Source organism: Jaculus jaculus, chromosome 10 (genome assembly GCF_020740685.1).
Source record: "Jaculus jaculus isolate mJacJac1 chromosome 10, mJacJac1.mat.Y.cur, whole genome shotgun sequence".
Lineage (NCBI taxonomy): Eukaryota > Metazoa > Chordata > Mammalia > Rodentia > Dipodidae > Jaculus > Jaculus jaculus.
Genome location: NC_059111.1, coordinates 28356010 through 28372815, shown reverse-complemented (window position 1 = coordinate 28372815; position 16806 = coordinate 28356010). Strand labels below are relative to the sequence as shown.

Sequence of the window (16806 nt, the reverse complement as noted above, 5' to 3'; positions counted from 1 at the left end):
GTGAGACCCTACCTGGAAAACCCCCCCCAAAAAAAAAACTGTTTATTCCTAGACAATAAACATCCTGTCTAATTTTTACTACTATACTATGACTCAATATCTCATGATAAAGAGTAAATCTACACTGTCGATCAAAAGACTTAGTCTTGTCAGGCGTGGTGGCATATGCCTTTAATCCCAGCACTTGGAAGGCAGAGGTAAGAGTGTCACTGTGAATTCAAGACCAGCCTGATCCAGGTCAGCCTAGGATAGAGCAAAACCTCAAGGCAGGGTGGGGGGTGCAGAGATAGGGAATCAGCTGATGAAGTGCTCACTATAGTAACTGTACTTGGGGAATTATGGATAAAGAACCGTTATTGTGTAGACGCACACACACACATTTGTATGTCAAATAGGGTAAATGTTTTTATAATAATTCAGGATATTTAGATATAGACATGAGGAGACCTAGCTTCCTATTTATACTTGAGAAGTTCAGGAAGAGACCAGCTAAGAACAATACCTGCTGGTTTTGATAGGCAGTGACCGTTGTGAAGACAGTTTCTGGAAAGGAGAATGCCTTCACCCCCTCCCCAGATGGAACAGGCTTGATGGGAGAAAGATCATCTCCACAGTCTTTGCGGATGACATGCACTCGAGGTTGGTACTTGTGCATAGAATGAAGAATAATCTACATCAAAGAAAGAAAATGAAAATGAATCAAGGGCTTCTTTCCAGTCTTTATGATATGATTGAATATACAACATGAAAAATAAATTTCTGCAGAACATTAACATTTCTAAGGAAGTAATGCACTAACAAGTTAATAAAATATATCAAAGCTGTACAGGAAAGGTTAGAAAGTTAGCTATAAAACTCACATAAAAATCACTTAGTAAATTGCTGGAGCACAGCCATGGGAACTCAGCATCAAGTTTTCTATTGCTAAAATACAATATATGTTCATAAAGATTTTATTTATAATAACTTAAATGAGACCAGAATCTAATAATGGAACTAAAAAGGAAACTGAAATGGTTGTTTAAGTTACATAAAATCTGCACACTAAATTAAGCCTATCCAGGCAAATTTTCCTCATGAGTGACTGAACATGTCCGCTCAAGGGCACAGGTAATTTTAGGGATACCCACTGTTTACTATATGTGGCTTGCAAAGTCTCTGGTTTACCAGAGAGCACAGTGTCTATTCCCTGATCTCAAGATGACCTTCTCACTCTGTGCTCTGATTCAGTTACCCTTTATCCAATGATTCCATTCCCAGGATTTGTTATAAAGAATGCTTCCAAAGTCAAAAAAGTTTTTGTATACAAATACTAATGGAAAACTATAAACTACTCATATGTCCACATAAGTGGATTATTTAGGTAAATAGAAAGTCACACCATGTATTGCTGAATGCTGCTGATGCTCTTTAGTTGAGTTTCAACCAGAGGATTATGAAGTTTCTTTTTTAAAATCTTAAAATGAAGAAACAGGACCCAATTGTTTAGACATGTTTTATGTTTACATTAAAAGAGTAACATGGTCCCATACACAGATATGAATAGTGAGCATCACTGAATGATGAGATATGTCTGGATTTTTTGCTTTTTGCTTTTTTTGTATGCTTTAAAAGTGCTTTTAGTGCTGAGGAGGTACAGTGAAGAAACAACTTCATCCAATTGAGATTTCCTGTTGCTAATGGAGATTCTATGTTTGGGCATTCCAGAAATTAGTATACCTAGCAAAGCCTATATCTTTCTTGAACTATAGGATTTTTATTTAATTTTTGGTTATGAATTTGAAGGGGAAATACTTAAATAAAAGTCACTGAAAACAGAGTAGCTGACCTGCCTCATTATTATCAATTTACTAAGCCAAATTTGGACCCTTTGGTTAGCTCAAACACAAGTAGTACCTATACTTAGCATGTTTGTTGTAACAAGAGGATGTCTTTGATCCTCTGGTAGTAGCCAGCCCCACAGTCAAGATTGTTCGTTTTCTGCCCTCCTCACCACCCCAACTAAGGTTTTTCACCAATGGAAGAAACTTCTACAGGTTTTGCTTTTGCTGGAGGCAGCATGGAGATAAGGAAAAGGCAAAAGGGAGCAAGAGCTTTCATGGACTCCTGGGGACACAGACTCACACATGCATGTGCGTGCATGCACATACACACACACCTATGCATGCACACACAAATCTGCAGCCTTAATAACAATTCATCAGGACTAAGAAATGGGCAGAATCTCAATAAACCATTAGTAGCTCATGAAATCTATTTAAAGGATTATAATCAGGAAGTTTGTAAATAAGTAAAATTGTGAAATACCATAGAAAATGGTGTGCAGTAGTTTTAGTGAAGGTACATTTGCTGTTGTAACAACAGTTTCTGTAGCTGTGTATGTGCATTCTATCATTACATAGAAGGCATGCCTTGCTCTGAATCAAATTAACCATTTGAAAAACTTTAATTCTGGTGGTTTTAACCATCAACGTATTCTAAAAAGATTTTCAATGACTATGGACTATCTTTTCCCCTCATTTCCTCAGTATGATATTGCTAGCAGATTATGTCTATTGATTCTGATTTTAAAACATATCAGAGGTCTGGAGAGATGGTTTAGTGGTTAACATGTTTGCTAGAAAAGCCAAAGGATCCAGGTTCAGTTCCCTACTGCCCACATAAAGCCAGATGCATGAGATGGCACAAATGTCTGATGTTTGTTTTCGGTACCTAAATGTCCTGGCACACCCATTCTCATCCTCTCTCTCTCTCTCTTTCTCATGAATAAATAAATAAAAATATTATTCAAAAAAACATTATGAGATCCTAAGTTTATATACTTGGAAGCCTGATATTGAAAGGTGTCATGCAGTCATTATTTTCTCAGGTCTATTTTGGAAAGGGGAGCAGCTGAGAAGAAAGCTGAGGTCTATTTCCTGTCCTCCAAGGAGGAGCATACCTCTTCCTTGGTTAATATGTGGGGTTCTATATGATATATGTGTGTGTGTGTCTGTGTGTGACATTTCTATGTCTCAGAAAAAGTGACAGTACTTCAATTTATAGATTTAAAAAAACAAGCTAAAGTCTACAGAAGCTAAAGGCTTCTGAATCCTCAGGGATTTCACAGCCAATTGTTGCTTTCCCCTCATGTCTACATTCTCTTCCTTATGAATTTACTGTGTGGGAGGGCATTGTCCTCGGGCCAAGCCCAGCACAGGAAATAAAAGGATAGTTGTGAGTCTGTGGAGACAATTAATTAAGTCTAGTCCATCATCTGAAAATCAACGATATAACTGTCTTGGTCCTTTACCCAGGTTTATTATTATAACAAGTTTTTATTTTAACATACTCTTTTCAGTATTAACACTAAATAGCAAATGGCTGATTTTATAATAATTCTTGCTGGCAATTCAGCCTTTCATAAAATTTTTTATTTATTTGAGAATGACAGACGGACAGAGAGAAATAGAGACAGAGAAAGAGAAAGAATGGGTGCACTAGGGCCTCCAGCCACTACAAACAAACTCCAGATGCATGCGTCACCTTGTGTATCTGGCTTACGTGGGTACTGGAATCAAGCCTCGAACAGGGGTCCTTAGGCTTCACAAGCAAGCACTTAACCGCCAAGCCATCTCTCCAGCTCTAATTCCACCTTTTGCCCCTCCTCTATTTCTTAACCAATCTCTTCAGGAAGCAATGTACAAATGATATCTTGGGGAGGTAGGAGAATTTGAGGGAAAACTCTTCCAAGTCTCCAAGCTAAGAAGGGTAATGTGTAAATGTCAGCATCTGTAAGCTTCCAGAATTATTATACATTTTATTTTAATTCTTATTTACTTATTTGAGAGACAAGTAGAGAAAGAATGAGTGTGCCAGGGCCTCCTGCTGCTGCACACAGATATATGTGCATTTAGCTTTACATGGACACTGGGGAATCCAACCCTAGCCATAGGGCATTGCAAGCAAGCACCTTAAACCACCTGTGCCATCTCCCCAGTCCTACTATACCTGTTAAAAACAATTACCTGGGCTGAAGAGATGACTCAGCAGTTCAGGTGTTTGTCTGCAAAGCCTAATGACCCAGGTTCAATTCCCCAGTACCCATGGACAGCCAGATGCACAAAGTGGCACATGCACCTGGCGTTCATTTGCAGTGAATGAAGGACGTGAAGTGCCCATTCTCACTTACTCTGTCTCTCTTTTCTCTCTCTCTCTGCTTGTATATAAGTAAGAAAAATTATTTTAAAAACAGTTACCAGCACAGAAGAAAAACCAAAGACACTACGTGAAATTGAAGTCACTGTATATAAAACAAACAAAAAGTACATAAGCAATTGTAGAGCACTGGAATGAGATGCTTGGAATGAAGGTGATAAAAATGTGCATTACAGTACGTCATAATCCAGTTGACATCATTCTGAAAGTATACTACAGGTTTAGTTAATATGTATACTTCCCTGATTTTAAGGAGATCATCCATGATCATTTGAGTGAATCTAATGTAATAATGAAATGCAAATCTAAGTTTTCCCAAGAAGAAATTCTTCTGTGGATTTGGTTTCAACTCCTGCTCCTGTTCCCAAACTGTCTTAAGCATTTCATACTGCCCTAACCAGACCTCAAGTTGTTTGAGCCAATAGTAAATATCTTTGTATATTAAAAGTATGTTTGCTGTAACTATCCAATGAAAAATAAGCTTTTGTTTTATGATGCGTTTGTTCTTTCATGGAAAGCTCTCCATATAGGTAATTTAATTTTTTTTTTTGCTTTTTTATATCATTAACTTATTTCAAAAATGACTTCAGGTGGGCTGAGGTCAAGTACAAATATGTAAAATGGATAGCGGTGCTTGCACATTAAGAAGTAACTGCCAAAAGAAATCTAAAGTTTATTTGAGAAAAATGATATATTCTCAAAATTACCAATAAGGAATATAGAGTAGAGAACAAGTAGAGTTCTTTATAAGACAGCATTATTTGCTGCTCAAAGAACTATCATATTTATAAAAATGAGTAGTCAATTATATTTTGCTTATTAAGTAGAGCACACAAAACTATTGGCCTTATGAAAAAGGACACCATAATAATGTCCAGCACTGAAACTCAAATAATTATATCTGATGTCCATGTTTTATGATCTGTCTTTAGACAGAAGGTTTTTGGCCTACCTGCTAGCCCAGACAGTCACACAGACAGCTGTCCATAAACACAGAGTTGCTTTCCCATTTACAGGCTTATAAATGTTTTCTACTTTAAAGACTAAATTTGAGGGGCTGGGGATGCAGCTCAGTGTTAGAGCACCTGTCCTGAGTTCAACCCCTGGTACTGCTAATTAATTAATTAAAGACTAGACATGAGTCAAAAGAAGTATGACATTTGTTTCTGATCTGACGCCCTGAATGCTCTTGGGGTTTGAAGAGATAGGTGGCTACTTAGTCTTATAACTCAACAATAGAACTATCTGCTGAATAGAAATTTTCCAGACGGCCTGATTTCTCTCTTTAGGATGAGTTAAGCACAGGACCTTAAGAAGAGATAACCAAAACTTGGCTTCCTGCATGTTGTATGACACCCGGTACCACTTCACTTTTAAATGGTGTTAAAAACCTTAGCAATAATAATAAAAAAAAAACTTAGCAATGAATCCCATGCTTGATAGCAAAGTGGGACCATGTTTTAGTTGTATATGTGACACTGTATTTCAGGCTCTCCATAAACATGTACTTTCGACACATTCCAGAACTATGGGTCCAAGTGCTGCTGAGGTGAACTATTACCTGCCAAATGTCTTGAACTTCATGGGGTGATGCTCATAGAAATGCTATAGAGGACAGGGTTCAGGCAAATAGGGAAACATGCACGTGATGAGATATAGCCACCAAGGCACACGAACCATCCTCACACTGGCAGCCAAGGCTAGGTTTGAAGCAAAGTATCATGCGGCTAGATTCCCCAAGAAACCAGGCTAGAATTATAAAGTCCTCACAATTTTCAAAGATTAGCTGTGACATAAAGGGGCACTGCCACTGTGAGTTCTTAACCAGTATTCTTTTCTGAATGATCTTTGGTGTTTGTAAAGCAGAAAAATTGCTTTGGGGAAAAACCACAATGGTACATCATCTCGTTTGGCATTAAGTCTAGTCACAGCCTTCAAGGATTTGGTTGCTGCAGTCACCTTTTGCTAAATTAGCAAAATACCCTGGTGCACACAGTTCTCAAACACATTGTTGCACATTTGCACATCTTTAGCAGAATAAAATAGGAATCCAGATATTTAAGAAAGCAATTTAGAAAATCATTTCTGAAATCTACAACTTTATTAGTCTGAGGTCATAGTGATTTTCTTTAGATCCAGGGAGAGACTATGGAAAGTAAAATGGTAGGGCCCTGAAAGTTTCTGCATCAGGAAACATATGAGTGAATGTAAAAGTCCAACCATAATGGCTCTGCTACCTTCATAGGCTCCATCACAATCAACAATTGAATAACAAATTCTTAATCTCTCAGCTAGTTTCACTGTGGTCCATGAAACAGCAAATACAAGAAATATCTTCACAGCAAGCTCTCCTCAGTCTGTCCAGGCTATGATCAGTTGGTGTCTGTACTTCTGCTGGGGTACAAGCCAGCACTATGTGTCACCATCTCTACCTGTGAGATCCTCTACCACATTTAACAATGTCTTAAGCATTAGTTTTTTGTTTTTTGTTTTTTTAATTGAGTAATAAGTCAGGCGTGGTGACCCACGCCTTTAATCCCAGCACTCATTCAGGAAGTACAGGTAGGAGAATTACCATGAGTTCAAGGCCATTCTGAGACTACACAATTAATTCTAGGCCAGCTAGAGTGAGACCCTACCTTGAAACCCTTGACCTCCCCAAAAAAGTATCAGAAAAGAAAACTTTCCCTTTTATGTTCTCATCAGGAACCAATCAGTAGACACATATATGAACATTCACAAAAGCAGTTGCTTTGCTTCAAGATTTCACAACACAGCTCTCTCCCTGCTCCCCTAGCACATTAATTATGTCCCTTTATTAAACTGGAATATCTCATCATAGTCTTAAAAGAAAAATTCAACCAGCAGACAGAACATTTCCCTAGACTTTGACTTTTTTCTGCTTTTTTACAATTTTACTAGTAGTGAAATATTTTAATTTAGGTTTATCCAACTAAATACCAATTTGTTACCTTTTATGTTTTAAACAAACTACGTGTTTATAAATTTATCTGTTAGGCACCAACGCACAGATATTTTGCTAAGCACCACTGTAGATATCATTGTGAGTGTATTTTGGGGGAGGTTAATATTTAAATCAATGGACTGTGAGTAAATAAGGTTACCTTCTAGAACATGAAAAAACAACTCATCCAACCAGTTGATGGCCTTAAGAGGAAATTGAGAGATCCCCAGAAGAAGATAAAATTCTAATAACAGATTATCTTTAAATTCAAGTTGCAATATCAAGTACTCTGGGTCATCAGTCTGCTCTTTAGATTTGGGACTTGCTAACTCCCCCATAATCACATGACCCAATTATTTAAATCTCAGTCTCTCAGTCAATCTTTCTCTCTTTCTATACATGTGTCTATATTATATATATACATATTTTTCTAGAAAATGTTTCAGACAAAGTCAAGTAAAACTGTAAATCTAAAAATCATATATGCATATTTCTAAATCTATATATGATATCAGAGGTTAGATGCAAAGCCAGTACTATACACTGAAAGAATCAGGACTATATTGATTTACTGTCTATATAAGTCTGTATACATGAAAGTACATGGCTTCAAGTATAGTTACATCTTGTAAAGACATATGTTTAAGCCAGACAACTCAGAGAAGCACACTGTACTTTAGGTTTTAAAAGCGCATGTTGCAGAATGGCATTTAGTGTAATGACTCCTCCTAAAAAACAGAAAGAAAATGAACACTCAGTTCATGTTGGATATACTGCCATCATTTCAGTGAGCTCCTTCAAAGAGACAAGAAACTCAGATTCTTTCATCAATGAAATCAAGTGAAACATAGCTATTTGGATTTGACTATGTGAAATTGTAAACCTTGACATTAAGGAGAAGGGAACTGAAATGATATACTACAACATAGGAAGAAATGAAATGTATTATTTCTCTGATTCTGTTTTACATCATTAAAGGCCAAAGAAAAGCACTACCATAAGACATCTGACTGGATTTGTCTTAAAAATATAGATGCTGCATTTGTACCACCACAAAATTGGTAAGCCAAGGTTTATCATCATGGTAAAATACTTATGATGCAGTCTATAGCAACTTGACAACTATATTTCAGTACACTACTCACTCATTCCCATTTGTATTTTCATTTAAATTATCCCCTTACTGTGCACTCTTTACCACATCCCTCTGAGAAGTGAACAACTTGGCATTATCTTTATGTATAATGTACTCTCAGAAGGCATTTCAATTCTGTCTCACTCCAAATACTCTCAAAACAACCTAACAGAAATTCTAGCTTGGAACAGAAATCAGCACATATCCAAAGTTACTTATTTACTAAAATAATCATGTAGAGTCTTGGCTAAGAACAGTACAGCAAAAAATTAATAAGGTGTCAAAATAACTATATTGTTTAGAAATGCTGGCTTCTGACTTGCATATCATGTTTTGGCAGTTTAACGAAAGAAATCATTATTGTAGCATACTTTGACACATTAGATGTCATTACAGAACAATTGGTAACTTGCAGACAGAACACACAGACAGCATAAGCCTGGGTCAGTACTGAGAACCAATGAGCCTCAGCTGGGGAAAGTGCTAGATGCAGGAAGGACACAATAAATCATTATTCCTGTTACTCAATCCAAGCATTTTGAGTATAATAATTAGCACCTCATGGGATTTCACTAAAGTGTTTTAGTTTTGAAAAGAAATCTCTCCTTGGGTTCCTTCATTCCAATACACAAGCATTTATCTACTTTTAACCTATTAAATGATTTGTAGGATAATTCAGCCACAGGCACAATCCCTTACATAAATATAATCTTGATTTAGCACAAATTATGCACATATTGACCAACCAAGAAAGGAAGACTAAGATCATAGCAATGTTCAGTCAGGTGACCCAGACACATGGCTGTGCCATTCAATGCTGGTGTACCTAAGGGCTTGTCTACTCACATGGCCTTGGTCATCCAGTTCATTGTTAGTGAGCTTCAGCTTGTCAAAGCTGATCACTTGTCTCATCCAAGTCTCCCCAGAAGCAGGTGAATCTGGATGAATATACACCCTGGGTGGCACCGGGGAATCAGCATTGCCTGCCACCATCCATTTGGAACTGTGGTAGACATACCTAGAAACAAAAGCAAAACTCTCAGAATATGGGCTATATGCATATCTTTGAATCTTCAACGCAGTAAATCAGACCATATGTGATCTTCTTTTTTTTAAAAAAAAACAAAAGTCTCAAACTTATTTTCTTTTTCAGTTTCTGAAGTACTGGGGATCCTATTGAAAACCTAGGTAAACAGTATATTATTAAGGGTTAAGTGAACATACACAATAAACCTCCAATAAATTCAAGTAACCTAATTCTAATGAATTATACTTAAACAAGGCATCTCATCTATATTGTGATATTTCTGACTTTTCATCTGAATATTTCATTTACATGAACTTGTCAAACTCACCATTAAGCAAACCTCAAAATACTTAAAAGTTCCACTTTAAATAGTCTAACTTGCACGAAGTTCACCTCCCATCTTAGGCTACTTATAGCCAGATGTAATAAACAATTCAAAGATAAACTGTTATAGCAAAAAAGGTTTTTCTATTAACATTTAGAATTGTTTCTCCCCACTGTTCTAGCATTGTAAGTTGAAAAGTAATTCTGTTTAAACTTGATTTTTTGAGTAATTGTAGAATGTAGGGTATTACTAATCTGTTTCTTGTTCTTGAGCCATGTACAAAAATTATTTCATGGCTGGTGAGATGGTTTAGCAATTAGGGCACTTGTCTGTGAAGCCTAAGAACTGGAGTTCAATTCCCTAGTACTCATGTAAGCCAGATGCACAAGGGGGCACATACATCTGGAATCTGGAGTTCATTTGCAGTGCCTAGAGGCCCTGGTGTGCCCGTTGTTGATCTATTTGCCTCTTTCTTTCTCTTTCCAATAAATAAATATAAAAACTTTAAAAATTCAGCTTTCAAATAATACCAATAATCAACCTATAATAATTAATGTTAGTTACTCTTTATAATTAAGAGACAAGATATTGTATTTATTTGTATATAACAAATAAATTAACAAGAATGAACATTTAAATAGCAAATTTTCAAGTAATAAATAAGACTTTTTCATACAGTAAAGGTCATAATAAAAAAAACTGAAAAAAATATCTTAAAATTAAGCTGTACAGAAGCTGGGGAGATGACTCAGTGGTTAAAGGCACTTGCTTGCAAAGTCTGCCAGCTCAGGGTCAATTCCCTAAGAACTCAAGCAAAGGCATTTGTTTGCAGCAGCAAGAAACCCTAGAACACACTCACACATGCCCCCCCACACACACACAAAGGAAAATAAGTAAATACATAACACAGTTGTATATTCAGAATATTAATATTAATTTATAAACTAGAACAAAGAATACTGATAATGTATTCACTATAAAATGAGATTATACACTTATTTTTCTTCCATTTCTGTGCTAAAATATTGCATGCAATTTATTATAGTGATAATTTGCAAATAATATGTTAAATAATAAATAATACAAATGATAAATGAGAATATAAAAATTCCTTTATAAAAGAACATGAAATATTTTCATAATATCTCTCTCTGGTTAAGCCCTTTGCCTCAACTATGGTCACATATTTCAGTGAGCTCAATTTTGAGCCAAGTATAACTTGTTGATTTTAATCCCTTTCCCTGGGATGAAATACATAAGCATAAAATTTGAAATAATTTTTAAAACCTCCCTTTAATAATTACAGAGTAATTTTAATAACTAAGTTCTCATACACTTTTGTGAATATAAGTTTTGCATTATAGGTGGCCATTGTTTTTCAACATGACCAAATACCACTCTTTCACAGAGACTAAGCCAAAAAGAATTGAATATTAGTGAAAATGTTGGAAAGTAAATTGAAAACCTTAGAATGTAGTGAGGGAAAAACTGCACTTCAGATAGAAATCAAGTTATTACCAAAAAAGAAAGAAACAAAAAGGGAAACAGATACATGCTCTTTCTAAACCTTATAAATTTAGGTGTATTAAAATAGTTTAAAAATCCACACCCTCTGAGAACAAATGCTACACAAAAACATTCTTTTTAAAGCACTCTAAATATCAATATTAAAAGCAAAATCTCTTCTTAGTGAGCTATACAGGGAAGCAAATTTAAATTGCACAATTTGTTATTTTAAAGCCTAGCATTTAATATTAAGATGTGAAATTTCATTGTTTTCTGCAAGTATAATTAAGAATTAAGGAAAACACGTAATCCAAAATATAGAGAAGAGATTTGGAAGAGGAAACAGAACAAAAATTTAGAGAAGAAATAATTTTCAAGCTCATTAAGAATAATAGCTTTATAAAACCTAAATTACAATCTACGTTTCAAATCAAGTGTATTTGATGAGTGAACTCCAGTAGATAATGTTAGCAAAAGCTTCGCAATGATTTATTTAATTTAAACAAGTACTTCAACCTATAGGGGAAACAAAATAAAACTTCCATTATGTTACCAATTTGTAGTATTTCTTATTACCTGTATGCAAACTAAAATCGGTGTGCTTTTGACACCATAAGCCTATTTCACCAAAAAAATTAAAGTGACTAAGAAACTAAATCTCATTTAATTTAGAAACTTATTCAATGAGAAAAAAAAACAGAGAAAATTCAAACCAAAAGATTCACCTTCTAACCTACCAAACACTCTTAAGCTTCCTTTAAAGAATATTAACATTTCAAGTAACCCAAACACTAAGAAATAAGACATTATCATTGGAAATTGGACATTTGCTTTCTTGGAGAAGAAAAACTAGAGGTTTGAAACTGAAGCACATGTGTCTTTTCGATGTTTAGTGTCCAGAGAAATAAAATATCATAAAGTTTCTTAAAGAATAATTGTAAACTATTAACAGAGCAAAAAGACCCAGGGTTACAACTCATTGCCATGTTTAAAAATGTTTTAATGTCACCATGAATTATGAGATTTTGTTTTTCTTTCTTGTACAAAACAAGTTCCACAAATAAAGCCTAAAACCTTTGTGATTTTGCATATAACATGACAAGGAAAATTAATACAAAGATCAAAATGTGGGAAGAAAACAGAATGCTTCATTTATTATCATCTGTATTTACAAATTTGAGATAACATTTCCTATCAAAATTCTACTTGAAACGCAAACCAACATAACAGCTACACTTAGTTTAGTGGTGCCGATCTGGCCGCTGGTCAAAGTCTCAATGATTGAAGGCATTTCTTTATCTAGCAAAAGCAAAACAAAAATTCAGTTTCCACATTTGCCTCAGCTGCATCTGGGTTTCTGGAAACAGGGCTATTGGATTCTGAGCATGGAGATGATGCTACAGGCGCACTGGAAAACAAACATCACAGTTGACACATATTGACAGACAGGAGCCTGCAAGACCCTGTGTTCTCATCGTCTGTTTGAGTGACTGTACCTGTATCTTTTGTTGTCCACTGGTACGATGTCCATGGCGATGTAGTATTGTTGGTGAGGATCTAATCCTGAGATCTTCACTCTCATTGCTGGAAACATGCGCCTATTTGTAAGGGAAGGGGGTGGGGGTTGAGTTTTGTTTTGTTTGGGATTCAAACTGCAGGATGAATAAAGCAAAGAAACTTCTGTGATCTCTGTTTTTAATTGAACTTCTTTTACAACATTCACTTTGATAACATGACTCAAAGTGTCAGGGCATCGGACATATCAAAACTATGGTTTTTAAAATGTAATTTGTAGCATATGATGGACATGTGTTCCATGTTTACTGAAATGTCAGTATAGCTAAAAGCAAAAGTCTTACAATGAGAAAGTAACACCACCAAAGAAACCACTTTTTAAACAAAATCAATAAGTATATCTACATTAATAGTCCAAATAATAAAATGTATCAAATGGTAGAAATTTTGAATCCCTGAAAGTGATAAAATATATTATAACATGAAAATTTAAAAGGTTGTAAAGAACCTGCAAGGAGCTAATGTGCCATGCTGTAACCGAACAATATGTTCTTTATTGAGACAGGACTTCCCGCCTGCAGCATGGTAAAGGTGAGCTGTGCAAGTTACTTTAAATTTGAAAGGTATAGTAAAACTTCTTTATTGAAAGCAGAAACTAAACACAATGTATATTTACAAATCATTCCTCCCCCACCATCCGTCAAAAAAAAAAAAAGAAACTTTCTTTAACCACAGTGATTGGTAATTAAAGCAAATGAAAATTCCGTTTTCTCTCAACTCCCATATATACATGTATATATATGTATATGTATGTATGCATATCAAGGAGATGCTAAAATAAATGCCCCAATCCCTTAGAAAGAACACCGCAGCAAGGAATTGGGCAGCAAATGACTGTACATAAAAAGTCAGTGTAGAAGCTGGTTTCTTTTTAGATTAAGTACTTTTTTCTAATGATTTATGCCTAAGACTTTCTAGGTAATCTAATTTTTTGTTAATTTAACCCCATAGCATAAATTTATTTATGAAATTCTTCTATAGCAACAATGCTATAAAAGACCACTTCCAGAGAAAGGAAACTTCATGATTATTAACTAAACACGAGACTCGTTTAACATGTGGCTGTTTTAGTTATTTCAGTGCACCTGTAAGATAAAAAGTACAGGTCTTTAACTACATCCTTTATAGGACAACTGTTGCTTTGTGTTTTTGAAGACCTTATTTAGATCATTAATAAAAGCCCTGTGAAAATGTAGAAGGTAGCATATGGAGTCAATAAAATATGTTTTTCTAATTTCTAATAAGTTTGGATACTTTCATGCCACTCATGTTTTTACCATGAGCGCTGTGTACTTTGTAAAGTTCCTTTGAAAGGAACACATTGTCACTAGATTTCACTACGCTAAATGAACTGAGGCCATCCACGTGCAAATTTCTCTATCTTAAATTAATGTGAACAACACATCTATGTGTTTGACTAGGCAATGATACACAAACTGCATACTTTAAAATTAAGACTTTTTAGCATAAGGTTTTCTGTATTTTTTTCAGCAAATTTAAGCTGTATGTTCTTTCATTTAGAAAAACCACATAATTGTGGTTCTACAAATAAGTTTTTTTTTAATTTAAAACAATCAGGGTAATTATCCTTATAGCTACACATTTTTGAGCATGTATTATCAGGGTCACTGGTCTAACATCAGAGTAACTCAACACATCATGATCTCATAGAACCAGGAAATCTTCTGATAAGGAATCAGCATGAAAGTTTTAAATTTGAAAAAGTAAACCAGAGTCCTCTGAAGAAAATAAAAGTAAATGTAAGCGAGGGGGGTAATCTCTCACCTAGTTCTGGAACTAGTACCAACCAAATACAAAAGCTGAAGTCCACATGCCCCTGAATGTGTAATACCCTGCACTGGGAAGATCAGCCTCTACTACCAACTGTAGCACTAATGGCGACGAAGATTTTCTCGCCCCGGAGTTAACAAGTTTGACCAGACTGCCGCCTTTCACCGACTGCGCTCCAGGTAGCCAGAGTGGGCCTCCAACGTGAGCCGTGGTGGGACCTTGGCCCCTCGGTCAGAAGATGCTGTCGAGCAGTGGTCGGCGAGGAGTCCCCGCAGCTGTGGGCTCACTCCCGCTTACCTGCCGGCCTTGGTGATGATCATCTCGGTGCCGATTTCGTGGAAGCGCTTCCAGAGCTCTGCTCCTTGCAGATCCACCCTCGGCGTCTGCTGCGAGGCCAGCGGGGTCCCCGGCCTGGCCAGGCCCGGCGCAGGGGACCCTTTCGGGGAGCCTCCCGGAGATGCCAGAGGAGAAGCGCCCTGCAAGAAGCCGTCCTCGCCGCTCCCTGGACGGCAAAAAGGGGAGAGACGGGGGTTGGATGGGGGGGAACCGGTGAAGATCCGGACAGGAACCCGGCCTCTGAGCCCCAGACCTTGGCGGGCAGGCCCGAGGAAAGGGACTGAGAAAAGGAGGACCTGGCCTTTGCGGGACAGAGTCCCCCCAACCCGCACAGACACCTCTGTCCTGCGCGTGGGAGCACGGTGCTGCGCGAAGGCCTGCGGAGACCCGGGATGCCAGGCGCCAAGAGGCTCCCGGGCCGAGCCTGGCCTCTGCGCGGCTGAGGCCGCAGCAAGGAGCCGCGCCGCTGGGGTCTGGTACGCGCGTGGGTTCGAGTCCCAAGCCAGCTCCCGCAAGCAAATAGCCCAATGGAGATCGCGGCCCCAGGGCCACCAGCGTCCCCTCCCCTGGTCTCCAGCCCTGCGCCTCCCTTCCCGTGGGGCGGCTAGGGCGCCTCGCTCTGGGCCCGGCCCGAGGCGTTTTCGGGAGAACTCTTCAGACCCGGCTCTGGCCAAACTTCCCGGCCCCGAGAAGCGGGCGACGACGAGCAAGTCCGCGATCACCGTCGGCCTTAGCCGAGGATTCCAGAGGGAGGAGGACACCGCTCTGCCACCCCGGGGAAACCACGTTTGCAACTCCGCTGCCTTCTTCCTGGTTCGCGCACGGTTTAGGGCATCCGTTCCGGTTTGGCGGGGGTTCTGCCTGCGCTCTATCCGCCCCCACCCCAGGCTTTAAAACTTGGGGAAGAAAAAAGTAACAATAATAAAACAGCATTCAACGACCGGAACCCCAAGAGAAGCAACGGCGTAGGACCTTGATCTGCTCGGCAGGCGCCAAGCCCGAGCCAAGGGCGAGCGAGCCGGGCGAGGCTGGGTGCCCGGCTCCGAACAACCGACCGACTGTGCTTGGCGGGGCTCCGGCCGCCCCGGGACTCGGCGCGCATCCCCGCACAAGTCCAGGTTTCCACGGGCCCCGGCAGGGGGACGCGCCGAGTGTCGGGGACTGGAGTTGGGCCAGAAGAGACCTACTCACCCGCGACTCCGCGCTCCGGATCGGCGCAGCTCCGGCCTGGCCCCGAGGTCATCCCGGCAGGCGGTGGCGGCCCGTCGTCTCCCTCCGAGCATCCCTCGTCGCCCGCGCCCAAGCCACCGTGGCCGCAGCCCACGTCGTCCGCGGCCCCGGCAGCCTCTTGGGCGCCCAGCTTGCGCCGCTTCTTCTGGAGCTGCTGCTGCTGCTGCTGCTGCTGCTGCTTCTCGGCGCCGATGAGCGCCTCCACCGAGAAGGCGTGCGCCCGGAGGCTCAGCACGCTGCACGGCGAGCCCCGCCGCTTCTCCGCCATGCCCGCCGCCCCGCGCCCGCCCGGGCCGCTCTCATATACCCGCGCTCGGGCTCTCCCGCGCGCGCTCGCCCTCCTGGCCCCACCGGAGACACCCCTCAACTCTAGGGGGGGCGGGGGGAGCCGCCGCAGGGCACAAATAAGTTTGGAAGAGTCTCTCCTCGCCGGCCTCGATATCCCAGGAGTCCGGGACGCAACCGCCAAGTTTGCTTTCCCCGGGTCTCTGGCGCGCCCTCACGGACGCATCCTCCGCTCCCACCCCCGCCACCCTCCTCCTCCTCCTCCTCCTCCTGCTGCTGCTGCTCCAAGAGCTGCTGCGACTGATGCGCCAGAGGACCAACGTGGGTAAAAAAAAAAAAAAAAAAAAAAACACTCTGCGGACACAAATTAGGGATTGTAATTGAAATTTGTTGCCTTGATCTGTCAGCACTTCCAGGCAGGAGAGCGGTGGGAA

At 39.4% G+C, this 16806-nt stretch overlaps 1 protein-coding gene across 1 annotated transcript in view; it reads right to left on the bottom strand.

Moving 5' to 3' along the window:
• Positions 1-15959, bottom strand: part of Tbx18 (T-box transcription factor 18) — a 29660-nt gene extending 13701 nt beyond the window's left edge. Inside the window, exons 1-5 of the mRNA XM_045160046.1 lie at positions 15805-15959; positions 14819-15745; positions 12652-12753; positions 9144-9315; positions 503-670 (exon numbers count right to left, since the gene is read on the bottom strand). Coding sequence (XP_045015981.1) covers positions 503-670; positions 9144-9315; positions 12652-12753; positions 14819-15745; positions 15805-15959 — 1524 coding nt within the window. The remainder of the gene's footprint in view (positions 1-502; positions 671-9143; positions 9316-12651; positions 12754-14818; positions 15746-15804) is intronic.
• Between the last annotated feature and the right edge of the window lie 847 nt (positions 15960-16806).